The sequence below is a fragment of the Temnothorax longispinosus genome, chromosome 5 (assembly GCF_030848805.1).
Source record: "Temnothorax longispinosus isolate EJ_2023e chromosome 5, Tlon_JGU_v1, whole genome shotgun sequence".
Classification (NCBI taxonomy): domain Eukaryota; kingdom Metazoa; phylum Arthropoda; class Insecta; order Hymenoptera; family Formicidae; genus Temnothorax; species Temnothorax longispinosus.
In genome coordinates this window covers 22,311,048-22,325,548 of record NC_092362.1, presented here as the reverse complement: position 1 = coordinate 22,325,548, position 14,501 = coordinate 22,311,048, and the positions used below count along the sequence as shown (strand labels likewise).

Below are 14,501 nucleotides of genomic sequence, written 5' to 3'. Positions count from 1 at the left end.
ATAAAACTCATAACTTTTAATTGTGTGATAAAAATCGAGATTAAACTTTTCCTAAAGTGCAACGTGATAAGTTGATAACTCCTTATTACTTTATAATTAAAGTTGACGTAAATTGTATATGTACACAGAAAAAAACAACATTCTTGATTTATAAATATCTTTAGTTTCAACGTAGAAATCTTGAAATAACTTGTTGAGTGAAGTCATTTATATAGTTCAATAAAGAAGAAAAAAGTTAAAATTTTTATAAGAATTTATAGATTGTTGCGTATATACGAAACAATGACGTGTTAATTTGAATATATAAGTTTTGATTTGACAGTTCTTTTTTTTCTGTGCATCTGTAAGAGCGGCTTAAAACATCAGGGTAGATATTAAAATCAAAACACGCTGTGAATATGATTTATTGTTGTTACAACTATACGCGCGTACCCATGCGGCACGCAATAGTACAATTATTGGGCAAACGTACACAGAGTATAATAGAACGTAAACAAGTATAATAATATTAATAATAATTATTATAATGACTGAATGTTAAATTAATGTTACGCTGTTAGTCGGGTTCGGGCGCGTACGAAAGGAAATCTAGACGGAGAAGAAAGAGCAGACGGACGATGAAGAGAAGAAAGAACGCAAAAAAAGACACGGTCGGTTCTCTCAAGCGGGCCCTTAATCCTTTCAGCGGCACCCAATCGTCTCTACGTGTTTTCGAGGTTGTCGTTTCGAGCCCATCATTCACAGGACAAAAACACAATACACTCACTTTACATCTAGTCTTAGCGCGAAGTGATATACCTCGCGCTTGCCGCCATCGAAGGGCATATAATACCCGAAAAGGGTTTCCAAGGTCACTGTAAACCTATTTCTTGATCATCGAATATACAGTACGAATTTTGACTAGCACATTGCGTAACTACGGATCCTCCCTCTCTCGATCGTGGAGGAATTCGCAGAGAGGAAACGCCAGAGCTTCAACCGACCTTCGTTCGGAAGACAAAAGTAGAAGGGACCGCGAAAGTAGACGAAGAAGTCGACGACGTCGAGAGAAAGCCCAGCTGCTGCACACACCGGCGGCGGTTCCCTCGCGTCGTCATATTGTCGTAATTACAATATAATCGATTCGATCGTAATAATTGACTGCTCATCGTCGTGCCCGTCGAGACGTACTCTGCGAGAGTGAGCGCTCTCGACGGCACACGAGCCCGAAATGGCAAGAATTCTATGGGTTTACCGAAAGAATACGCGCGATACTGCCTCGTTACGTGCATACTCCTCAAGTAGCATTATTCATCCCAACCTGCGTGACTTTCGAGCTGATCCTGAAGCATTGCTTCTTCCATAAGTCGCGGACTGTCATTCATCTCGCGACGGTTTCTCACAAGGTGTCTCCTTCTTTTAAGGCGACATTGTCTCGTGGTGTATTTACAGTTATTTATAACATCATTCTTTCATACATCGAGGGAGCATGACACGGGAATTTTATTATGTGCGTGTACGTGTGTATATGTATAATATATACTCTGCAAACGACGTAACATTCTCTGTCAAACATTACTCGAGAGTCTCAAGTATAACATGATAATATATGAATTTATATGTGCTCGCGCAATATTTAACGGCCTATTCGTTATTTAAATATTATATGGATGTTTCTTTAAAAACGAAAGTTCTCAAATAAAAAATTAAAATGTAATGATAGATTCCGATTATTTTATAATTATGCAATTTCTATAAATTTTTTTATTTTACTCTTAATTCTGTAATATAACATTTTTTTTAATAAAACGGAATTAAAAAGTGTTTCTTGAAGATTAAATCATGTAGTTAATACTGTTATCAAAGCGCGAGCACAGGTTTTGTTATCATTCGTGTGATAGTTACGTGTATGTGGTATGTGTAACAATGTTATGCATATGTAAATGTATGCATATTTATACGTGCGCAATGTATAGATGCTTTCCGAAATCGAAAGCGCACTCAGTGTCGCGCGAGATACGCTCGTTTCGAATGTTCGATGCCCTTCGTAGATCACGCGAAGAGCACGGTTGATTCTGTTCAACTATGACTACGAGCTATCGGTAAGTTTGCGTGCGGCTGATCGATCGTATCATAAGTGGGGGAAGGTGGCGAAATCATAAACTTTAAAATTCCGCAAAAAAAACTTGCAAAAAGTGTTAAATCACACGAAGAGAGAGAAGAGAGCGACATTATTTAAATATATTTCATCGAAACACATTTGGAGATTTGAAAAATACTTCAATAATTGCTAAATTGTAAATAGTATGTGCTGAATTGTAATTATTCTTGTTATTAATAAGAACGCAGAATAGTCATACTTTTATAATTTTTTTAAATAAAATAAAATTACTTTATTACAAAATACCAAATTTTTCCAATGCAGTCATTTTGACCACCTTACCCTTCTTGACCATCCATTATATCTTTACTATTCGCTACGTTAAATCACAACGGTAACGATAATCATAACAACAACTTTCTTATCTTGACTGCATATTGACGCGAGGATGGAATCGATTCACGTATCGCCTCTCGTTCTCCTCGTTCTCTTCCAAAGAGAGCGATTCTCGACTTCTTCCCGGCGTTATCGATAATTGTATCGTCCCTACTGTTTTGTAACATGAATGTTCTACTGATTCAACGCTACGAAATGCACGAAGACTTATTACGAGTAGTCGGTTAATGATAATGATTAATTCGTGCAGCCATTTTCAGCGAATCCTTTAGAAAGATCCTCCTCGCGTGTCAGCGGAATAACAATTTCATTAATCGATTATATCGATCATTCGTCCCGTTATCCCCAACTTCTCAGTCGCTTTTCCCTTAATTGGACTTTGCATTTTTTTGCGCTAAAGATATGTGATCGGTATCAACCGTAAACGGCGAAACCGTTAACGAATTCGCAATGATGTTTGTGCCCGTTAATCTTGGCGATTTTGGCGAGCGAGTAGCAATTCTTAAACAATGTTGGCCTTGGCGATGGAGCTTCCCATCATGACTTTATTCACGAAATTTACGATTGCCGTTGCAGGTTGCTCTGGTTCCAATTCGGCGAACACGTGGCACTGATTGTCCGATTTATGAGCGGGTTTCCTTGCCACGAAGCCGAAGCAACGACTGAAAAGAGAAGTGATAAACAAATTAATTTAATTCAAGGTAAATAATAAAATCATCGAATTTCTTCAATGCTTAAAATAATTTATCGCAATTTTTGAAAGATTTAGAATTATAATTTTCTATTTTACATATATTTATAAAATTATAAAATACACTGTCAAATTCATAATGTCAAATTATACTCAATTTGAATAATTTTTAATCATTCTTATAGACCGCCACTGCTCCTACTCAATAAGTCGTTAATTTAACTAAACTAAAGTCAAATAAAGTTAAAATAATACTGTTTTGTGTTCAAATAATAAATTTTGATACACATGGTAAAAATAACAAATTGTTATTTGACTCAAAGATATTGATTTAAATTTTATCCTTTAATATTTAACAGTAAAAATATAATAAAATAAAATTTTTCAATTATTATATATTATAATCCAAATCAGAAAAAATTTAAATAATTTTGTTAGTATAATTTATTTATTTTAGTATAATTTTATTTCTTAATTCAAAAGAATTTTACTTAAATTTGAAAACATACTGAGCGCTAAGTGGTCTTCCAGTATCTTCGCTGGTGAATTCCCATGTGCGTTCTTCAGTGTCCAATCCGCAATAACTTATGTTATTTGTGGGATAATGTCGACGGAAAAATAGCTTTCTTGCATTGTCAGTCAAAGTAATGCCCTGCGTGGAGACTTTGAAGTGAACAATTGTGGCGATCGGCAAAGGTTTTTGCTCGAATAGATTGGTGATAGCTTTCTTGATGGCCTGTGGCCCAGTCAAAGACTCCGTGTCAATTGTAAAGAGATACAAAACGTTACAAGCTGTAAAAAACAAATTTAAAATACTTAGAAAACCATTTTCCTCTTTTCAGTAAATCGAAAGATGCTCATAAATAAAATTACTAAAAATTTAAAATATCTAAAATATGTAAATTTAGTAATAATTAAATTCAAGATTCTTCTTGTTGCATAGTTAATCTAACCTACTTTAAATAGATCAAATATAATATTTAAGAATTTCAGACCTTAATTTCAGATCTTATTTAACCGTAAGATATTCTTGAAATTCTCTTTTTATCGTGTCTTTTGTGTCAATTAACGCGAAAATGTGATAAATTAATTACCTGCTCCTTGAGCGAGAAGCTGCTGAGTGCTATTGGTACCAGGTGAGTCTAGAGCTCTGGCGGCTGCTTCCGGCTCGGGTAGCAGCAGCTGACAAGGTAACGCCATAGCCATCAAACTGTGCTGGTAAACCAGTGCCGAAAGTGAGCTGAAGACAGGTTCGTTCGCGCATCCCTTTAGTCTGACGCCGCGCGATGTTGGCTCGATCAAGAAGTGCCTGACAAGCTCGCTCGAAGGATCTCGTGGGCTACTAGGCGCACCAGGAGGTGGCGTAGCTACTTTCAATGCCAGACCGAAAGCACCCGGGAACGAGTTGCTGTCTCGCACCACGAATGTGCCGGGTGTCGCATCCTTCAGCATCGAGATTGCTAAAAAAAAGTTTCATGATATTAGCTTATATATTTCTCACGCTATTCGATCGTAATTTTTTCAAGCATTGTACAAGAGATTAAATAAAACATTTATGAATAAAGTTGAATAATTAAAGAATTATTGCTTATATTACATTCGATCGTATTTATATACTTATACATTTAAAGTAATATTTCTTTTTCCAGCTATTACGATAATTTCCATTTATTACGGTAAATAAAAAATTCATTCGATAAAAAATAGATAAAAGTGATTTCAGATTTAAAAATTACCTTGCTCCCGCGATATATTCGGTTTGTACCAGATTCTGCTGGTGTCGCGTACGAATTTTACATTAGCGTCAGCTACCTCCTGGGGCTCGGTGTTGGAGTGAACGCTGGAGCGTCTCGAGCTATAATATTGAACTTGCGGCGACGACTGACCACCACTGTTGATCGATGTGTATGATGTAGCGCTCTGTAAAATCCAAAACAAGAATTATTGTTCTGTTACGAAACTATATTTCCCTATATCCATATACCAAGATAATATATCAACATGAAAAGCTACCAGCATATATAATTTCTAATAGATATTCTATTTCAATCGTAAATATCCATTTCCAAATTGTTTCTCAACGGAAAAATCTCCAATCTTTAAAAATCATATTGTTTTAAATTAAAAGTTTAAATAAAATTTTAATATAATTAAAGCTTATATTAAATACATTTCCGTTATTCTGTTATCGTGATGGGATTGAAATAACAATGATAATATGAACGTAAGGTAATATTGTGATGCTTACCTTGGGGCTTTGGGCGAATTCTACGTGGGTCGGTGTACCAGGACTGCGCGAAACAGCCTGCGGCTGCGACATCGTCGATTCGCTTACAGGAGAAACAGGTCGGTCCTTACTGTAAAAGAAGCAATCGAACGTTAGGAGATATTCCGCGAAAATGTACCCCGACATTTCCGTGCAGGTAGATGTGTGTCGGTTGACTCGTGCACAGTGCTACACATCGCGAGGAAAATACCGGAAAAGGGTGATACACATCGTGGAAGAGAATTTTGGAGGCGAAAGAAGTGCCTCTAACAATAAAGTTAACAATAAGTTAAACGGGACGAACGTCTCTAGCGAGAAGCGGGAAGAGAAGGATGGATAGAAAAGAATTTTTTTTTTCCCCGAGGAATTCTCAGTGAGGATGATGGAAATGTTACTTTGGTTCTTCAAAAACAAAGTTTATTTCGACGATATAACATATATACTTGCTCTGTGAGAAGTTTCTATGACACACGATGCAAGTAAGCGCGAGTTTCTTGTTAGTTCGAAGGTACAACACACATATGGCCGGCATACATGGCCGCGATTTATGATACCATCATGTATGCTAAACTTTTCTTATTACAACTGCGTGGACACGAATTAAATAATAGCTTTTGAACAATCCGTAATAAACGTTTATAACTCGTAACAACAATAAACACCAAAAATGCAAGTAAAAAGATCGTGATCGTGAAATTACATAAAACCAATGTTATTCGGATTAAAAGACATAAAGAAAAAAAAAGTCCAACGTGGAAGTGATTTCAATTTACGTAATATCGTGTGATATAAGTGATTTATTATCTATGATATGATGTAGGATTGCATTCCGGGCGTATCGACGCGCGCGATTAGTAACATGACACAAAACATTCATGGTGCACATATGGACGCGCGACGCTCTCCATCGCTGTGATTAATTCTAAAGCCGTTAATTGCATATTCAATTACGATCACTCGCTCGCGCGATTCTTCGTGTATATATTACCTATAGTCGAACGACGCCGATTGGTTAGTGAGCGGCCATCGTTTGTTATGCGTTTGTTTAAGCGGCCCGCTTGCCGGGAAACTCAAGCGTCTAGAATCACGAATATCATTCTTCGTCATCATCACCGTCATTTTGCGATCGCTCATCGTGTTCAAGGGAAATCTTTTACGTCACATTACGCGTGGCTTGGTATAAAATATTTTTATAAAATTTATAAAATGTCCAGTACCGCCAATGAACAGTATTCTAGGTCTGTGATGTTCCCATCAAAATTCGAGATAAAAATTTTAATATCTAACGTCACAAAGTAGAAAGTTTCTATTTCAACAGGATTAACTTTTAATTTAATACGATTTAACGTGTTAAATGACGTAATTTAATACATAAAGAAACATGTAAAAAAAGAGCTTCAGTCTAATGTGTCATTTTTACACGTTTACGTATAAAGTAATGTAATATCTGATACGCAGTGTAATATCTGATAAGTCTATATTGATCTTATACACATGTAGGCTATTAGAATAAAATGTTTCAGTGCCGCATAAAAATCCTGAAACATTTTCAACGTCCAATTTTATTATGTGTTCAAAATGGAAATATTGTATTGAAGCGGGGAGTAAAACTTACCGCTGTGTTGTCGGACTCTTGGGTGGAAGCCCCGTCTCCTTCGAGGCTTCCCTTCGTTCTTCGATATATATCGTTCGTTCGGCGCCGTAGTTCCCGATATTATTGTTATTGTTTCCGCCAGCCTCGTTGTTGTTGTTGTTGCTGACATTGTAGCTGTTGTTGGACGTCACGTAGGTGCGATCGCTGGCGAACGTCACCGTCGGCGATGCGTTATTGACGTACGGCGTCCGTGGGTGAACCGGAAACGCCGGTGTCTGCGGTCGCGAGGCGCTGACCACCGCGCTTCCAGGACTGACGCTTCTCTCGGTCCACGATGACGCCGAGTCATTGTGCAGCTATGTAAAATTTGAGACGATTATTATAATTACACATCCGGAGAGAGGACACTCGGTGGAGAGACGGGGCGTAACGAAGTGACGAGAGTCCGATTAGTGGGCGCGCACATTCGCCAATTTCTACATCAGTCTACGCGCTACCAGTCAAGCGAGGCGTGCTGGATAAGCTTGGAATACCGAGTACTAATGTTGGAATTTTTAATTAGCGACTAACGCATCAGCAACACGCATATAGAAAACTGAGGCAAGTGCATGTTATGAAATGATTACTACGCGCGTGGACGCACGGGGTTTTGCGTGAAGGAGTGACAAACCTGGGTGCAATTCTGCCATGCTTTTGGTGACTGGTTAGGGGAGCAATTAGTGACATTGTTGCTAGGCACACTGGCAGATATCGCAGCGGCTGCTATCGCGTTGCTGCCGCCGGAATGATGCTCGTTCTCGGGTTTTGTCATGCTCGGGGATGCGCGAATCGGCGAGATCTCGGCTAGAGACTGAATGAGGCTCACGAGAGGGTCAGGCTGATCGACCACCGCTAATAAACCGCCGTCCGTCTGGTCGTTGCTGCTGGCCGAACTGTAACTTCCGACGCTCTGATAAGCGACGCGATTCCTCGACTCGGGCCGCGCGTTTCGACTAGGTGTCACGTATTCCTGAATCGAGATCGTCTGCTTCCGCTCGGCGTGGTCGTTGCCGACGCTATTGATGACACCAGGTTGCAACTGATGATGGCGATGCTCGCGCAGCAATGCGTCCGCGCGTGCGAAACTGTCGCTCCGCGACTCCGGTCGCGGCGGTTGTTGCTGATGTTGCTGATGTTGTTGTTGTTGCTGCGGTCTTTCGGCGTTGCTGGAACTCAATTGCTGGCTCGCCGCGAACCCTAAGGGTGGCGCGGCCGCTAAGGCTGAGCGGGGGGATGTCGGAGGGCTCTGGAATGCAAGCCAAGCGCTATGCTACATGCCGGCGAACTAAGAGCGTTTAATCCTTTCGGTGCTATGCCCTCGATTACCCGCGCTAGCGAGGCTTTAAGCCCAAATCGTTGTTAATTAATTGCGCGGGCTAATTAATGGCGCGCGCGTTAACGCGGCGTAGTCGTAATGCAGCTGCCGCGTCAGCTGGAAATTGTTCACGTTGAGCGATAACGATAAAGAGAATGATTCTTTCGATAATGCTACGCTGTCTCGTATATTAAATACTTTTAATTAAAATGGCGAAAGCATACATAACGAGAAAACGAAATTAATATAATAAATAATTAAATTCGTAATTCGTGACAAATATGTTATTATGCAGTTCACTTTTTTTTTGTAAATCCTTGTGATGTACATAATGATGTATTATTTTTATGATAATGATGTATTAATAATAGAAGCAAAACCTTTTAATATTTATCGAATATTTATAATATAATGAATATTACGTTAAGCAAAAATAAATGTTCGCTATTAAAATGTATTAAAACTTAAAAACAAATTATACAGTACTTAAACAGTTAAGTTAGTAATGCATCGGATCCTTTATTCCGGTTCCTTTTCTCGTAAATGCATCGAAAGTATAGCACGAAAAAGGATCAAGGGGGATTTCTATCTCGGATAGGTAATCGCCTTACGGTCTACGTTTTAGAGGGGTCGTTTCTAGCCATTTAGGGTCTAGCTATACGGTATTTCTATAAGGTATAGCGTTGTTGGAGGAGTTTCCCTAGCTTGTTATCTATGGAGCCTAAATTGTAGCGTTCGTGCTGCCGTCTTATTGGCGTAAAGCGTGGTCGGCCGTACCACCGTTCCGAACTCCATACGAATAACTATTTATTTCGCCCAATATTATCCTTACTCGTCGGCCAATTCAACTTATCAATTAGTTTTTGTAACAACCGTGAATTTTTTAATATCCAAGAAATATTAAATTTACTGAAAACTGATCGCAAAATACTGCTAAAATAAATTCTGATTTTTATCTATGCATGGTATTTTTTATTTGAATTTCTGGTCGTCATATCAATTTACTTACAAATACAATTACTTGCCGGTTCCTTATAAAAAAAAATATAACAGAATCATAGAAACCTGCGTAATTATTATGTATGGTAATATGCAATTTAAATATTCGAAACGACGGCGCGCATGATTCCAGCAATCTAAATGAGCAAAGAATGCATGGAACACGCCTAAATGCACACTGCGTACTCACTTGACTGTCGTTGTACTTGCGATATTCGTAAGCACGCTTCACAGAAACGAACGGCCGTTCGTTCATGCTCTCCGCTCGTGGCCTGCCGAGAACACCGTTTCCGGCATTGCCGTTATACTTCCGGCTGCTCGATCTCTGCGGAAGTAGAGGACTAGCTGGTGCGGAGGTGTACGGAACAGCTCTCGACGACGGCTAATCGATAAACGGTGAATGTCAACAAAGTTAATCCCAGAATGCGCGCTTAGTCTTTCGCGTTAGTAAATATTGCGTCTGCTGAATCATAGGCGGCTTTTGTTATATTAGTAAGTTGCGAGAGAAAGTTATAAATCATATTTGTACAGGCGAAGTTTCAGATACTACATAAATACAGGAGCTTAATATGGGAAATGGCCCAAACGAGAAACATTAATCTTTTGTTAAATATGGTTCTCCAATATCTGCTGTGTCATACTTGCATTCTAGGATTAACAATTTTACCAAAAACAAGTCTCTACGTATTATATTGAGTATTGCGAACAATATATTGCTACCTTTTCCTTTTTTACTTTACATGAAAAACATTTAATTATTTTTTATTACTAGAATAAGTTTTTTAAATCGATATCTAGCCAACAATCTCCGATGATTTCTTACCTGTCCGGAAACAGAACTCGCTCCCCACACATCGTCATCATCGTCGAGAACTGCCGAGTCGCTCGCGTAACCGTCGTGTCTCAATCTTCCTCTCTGCAAGCTCCTGAGCTCGCCGATCACACGGTTTCCGGTCTCTTGTCGCCAGAGCTTGCCGGGGCTCCTTTCATCTTTCCTAGCGGCGAGTTTCAATTGCTGCTGTCTCAGCCATGACAAACTGAACGATAAGAAAACGGAACTATTTTATCACAAATTTTTTTATGTTTTCCTGTCAAGCACGTCACACATACAAAGATAAACTATAATTATTTCATTAAGTATAAATAAAAGATAGAAAGCTCTTTAATAAAAATTGCCCTTATTACAAATTTTCGATCACTGATCGAGCCCGATATTTATTACTGATTTATGTAACGTGAGATTAAACATTTAATAGCACGTTGTAAATAACGCCGGATAATTGCGATGTTTCTCGCCTTTATATCTCGCAACAGGGAGACTTATCGCGTTACACGGCGCATAAATGAAAATACGAGAAGTTACGATTTCGTTAGGGAATACGAGACCGCAACTCCGGTAACAAAGGCTCGGCGAAACGTGCTCCTTCGCGAATAGAGACTCGCGGAATTCTACTACGCCGGATTCTGGACCTCCTACCGCGATAGAAGTCGATAATTACACCCTGATCGATGAGGTCGCCCTGGGCCATCGACTCGCGGCAGTCGTGGCTACGGAGTGCGCGTTACATCCAGCCGTTCCTCGAGATAATAAACGACGGCCTCGGTAGCCAATCAGCGTAAGTCACGGAGGATTTCTTTTTTCCAATAACGAAATTTATGCCTGTGCCCGAACGCGCACAACCCCCAGGAGAGTTGTAAACTGCGCCTCGCGGGTAAACTTGTCGCGTGAAAGAAGCATTAATTCAACTCTGTGCGCATCGTTTTAGATCTCTTTGAATTCGCCATTGGCGAACAATATGACGTGAAATTCTATTATTCTTAAAAAATTGTTGCAATGTGTATGTAAAGACTCACAACAATTCATATATTCATATTTTAGAAGATTTCGGTGCTTCACATAAAGAAGATTTCAGTATTTTCAAGCTCCTGAAAAATCGTAAGACGTTTTTCTTTTGTGTGTGCTTGCTGAAAGAAAAATAATTTCTCTCGTGCTACATAAAGTTGCATGTATGTATAAAGACGTGCAATAACTTCGCGTCTTGGATAACAAATGTAGAGAGCTACTTTAATAGCATTAAATATATGAAGGAGTTCGGAATCGTGAACTTGCAACAACCTTGACCGATTCGTTGAATCTTTCGCGAATATTGGTGTTTATTTTAAATGTACCATTGATTGAAATATTGGTTTGTGTTTCTTGGAAACCAAACTCGATACGTTGTATTATTTAAGCGGAGCGAAACGGAATACTGCGTCTTTTCTATTATTCATGACGAATATCAAACAGCGTTCTATCTCCGATTGGTTTGTTTGCGCAGCTTCGATCGTTTTCACGTTTACCGCGTCTCGCTCAAAATTTATTTAACATTTTTATCTGTTAGATATATAATTCAATGCTTTAAATTTTAGAATGTGAGAAACTATTGATCGAATCTTATCTGGTTATCCATTTGGTATTTCACGCGCGTAACCCACATTGTTAATCCTAAATTGTTGATAGCGAACTAGTTGCAGCGTACGTGCCGCCGCTTATCAATAGTAATTGTAACAGATGACCGGCTTGCACGCAAATCAAGCGTGCCATAAAACGCAATTGCGTGTGCACGCTCGTCGAGATCTCATCTGCGCATATAACGACACAACGCGTGTAAATTCGCCCCGTGGGTAAATTTTAAATTGAACGAGCTCTTCGTTATCAAAAAAGAAAAAAATGGAGTTCGTTAATTTACGAGACGTGCGGGTCTCGTTGGTCTCGTTATTAAAGAAAATTACGTGATAAAAGTTCATTACATAATTTTGTATTTATCGCGCTTAAGTAGTTTATTTCACACCGTTATTTAATTTTTGTTTACTAATTATTGAATTTATAAGAGAGATATATCTTTTTACACATGCTATGCAATGACAGCAGATAAGTGAATGTAAAATTGGTATGACAAATAAGTCTTTTTTATACATTGTCTTATCACTTACTGCTTGTACTACTTGCAGCGCTGTCCAACATAGTAATTTGTGAAGCATGCATTAAAAGTGCATGAATATGTAAAAGTCTGGCGAAGAATATTGTTAATGCGTTACATCCGTTAGCGAGACATTTTTACGTGGATGAAAAGGATTTCCGTGTGCAATAGAAAAGTTTGAGTCACGAGATATGAAAGTCGCGTCCATCAAAAAAGAACGATGCACGCTCGAGTTTGCGAAGAAAATTATACGGGCAGGTTTTGTGCTCATTCCTCGCCTCTTCCAATGACTTCCGCTTCCGAATATCGTTTCTCCGTTGTTTCCGGAGTTACGTCGGAAGAATAGATGAAAAGGGACATTTTTCGGTGTAATGTACTCGATAACGTAAAGAAGGAAAGGCAGTAGCGTTGCAAGACGAAAACAATAATAAAAACAGTGATCGCAATAAAATGCTATAAATATGAAAATAAATTTAAATAAATCATCTCTTCGATATTAACGTTATTTAATTACCTTATCTGAGGAATCATATAGTAAAAACGGGAAAATAATGTTATATTATTTTATTTCGAAGGATTATTTTATTCCAAGCAGGAAACATTTGTGATATCTCACTATGCCAGCGCGTCATCCCGATATATCAAATGTGGGTAAAATAAATGAAGACAAATGAGGTGGAGGCAGAATGAGATGTTTTCACGGGTTTTACAGGGTTGATTTAGCACGTATCTCTCGCGCCCGTTCTATATTTATAATTATGTCAGAGAACGTTCGCGCGGTATCCCGAAATACCGGTCCTTCGTGTCTTAAGTTCCATCATAATTTTTCCCCGACGATTACGATGTCGCGATGTCGCAATTCTAAGGACTCTAAAATGTGTTCATTAAGTAACGCGACATTACAACATCCCGTTTTATTTTAGCAAGAGTCACAGCGGATAAAGCGAGAATCTCTCCGGTGTCATCACGCTCGGAATGTCACGTTTCTTTCACCCGCGAGAAAGCGGACCTGCCGAACGTTCGTTGATCCTCTCGATCGTAAATGTCGTCTGTTTCCTCCCCAGGTCAAAACGTCTCTTCGTAAATAACCGCGAAATCTTGCGGTTGCTCGCGCGCAGCGCAAAATCGTTCCGTTCGCGAAGCGAAGTCGTGTGTTTATTTTTACGGTGTTCCGTGGTGCGCAATACGACACGAATTTTACGGTATGGATATTTGGTTCGACGAACTCGACGAGCTGTCAACTCTCGTTCGTCAACTTCTCTTCATTTTTTATAAAGCATTTTTACATTTTTCTCCCTAGATGGATAATTAAAAAGAGAAACGGTAGAGACTGAGAATTGAAGATTTTAAAACGTGAGCTTTTTTAGAAATTAAATCGTACTCACAATAGTATGAAGTTAAAATCCTCATGATATCGCTTGGTTGAAAATAAAATAAAAAATAAAGATTTATAAGACAGAAAATTAAATAGTTTTGAAGTAATTTTTAATCAAATAAAACATTTTAATGTATAATTAAAAAATATATTAAAGTCATATACTATATATGTGTATATTAAATAAAACATAATTTAATGTAAGAGCATTTTCCGGAATTATAATAGGAAATTGCAAAATTATTTGTGTCCGAAGAGAAAAAAAATCATGCAACAGCGACTTCGGCATCTTAATTTAACGCATTTTAATGCTATCGCAATAAAAAAAATAAATACGTGAACCGGTGTTACTTTATAATCGTGCCGAACCGGACAGGGTTAACAGATTCATTTTACGCGATCGTGCATACTTTCTCCTCCATTCACGCGTGGGATCTCATTCGCGAAATGTGCGAGGCAGGACCGCGAAAGTCTCGGGATGTACAAAAAAGTTGATGACTTCGAGGTGAATGGCGTTATGTAGTGACTGCACATTTATGGGATGCCTTTACATTTACGGCAGCGCAATGTAACAAACGAGTCTCTTTCGAAACATTATTATGCATATCAGATGGTTAATTTAATTTCCTCTTATTCCATTTACTGCCAATACATACACATGTACATAAAAAATAGAATATACAAATTTAATAACCATTTGTAAATAACTATTGTAATAACTTTAAAATTGGAAATATAAGTAAATTGTTGTAAAAATAAAATTATAAATAAATAATTTTGAACCAA

General features: G+C 38.4%; 1 protein-coding gene across 13 annotated transcripts in view; it reads right to left on the bottom strand.

The window, feature by feature from the left end:
- Positions 1-388: 388 nt before the first annotated feature.
- By (focal adhesion protein tensin) overlaps positions 389-14,501 on the bottom strand; it is a 172,147-nt gene continuing 158,034 nt past the window's right edge. For 10 of the 13 annotated variants that reach the window (XM_071779724.1, XM_071779725.1, XM_071779731.1 and 7 more), the window contains 10 exons: positions 10,204-10,417; positions 9,571-9,762; positions 7,698-8,312; positions 7,049-7,383; positions 6,422-6,511; positions 5,416-5,524; positions 4,904-5,087; positions 4,262-4,627; positions 3,677-3,959; positions 389-3,138 (listed from right to left, as the gene is read on the bottom strand). In XM_071779724.1, coding sequence (XP_071635825.1) covers positions 2,979-3,138; positions 3,677-3,959; positions 4,262-4,627; positions 4,904-5,087; positions 5,416-5,524; positions 6,422-6,511; positions 7,049-7,383; positions 7,698-8,312; positions 9,571-9,762; positions 10,204-10,417 — 2,548 coding nt within the window. In that variant the 3' untranslated portion in view covers positions 389-2,978. The remainder of the gene's footprint in view (positions 3,139-3,676; positions 3,960-4,261; positions 4,628-4,903; positions 5,088-5,415; positions 5,525-6,421; positions 6,512-7,048; positions 7,384-7,697; positions 8,313-9,570; positions 9,763-10,203; positions 10,418-14,501) is intronic. The other 3 variants (XM_071779730.1, XM_071779726.1, XM_071779736.1) reach the window with 3 other exon arrangements.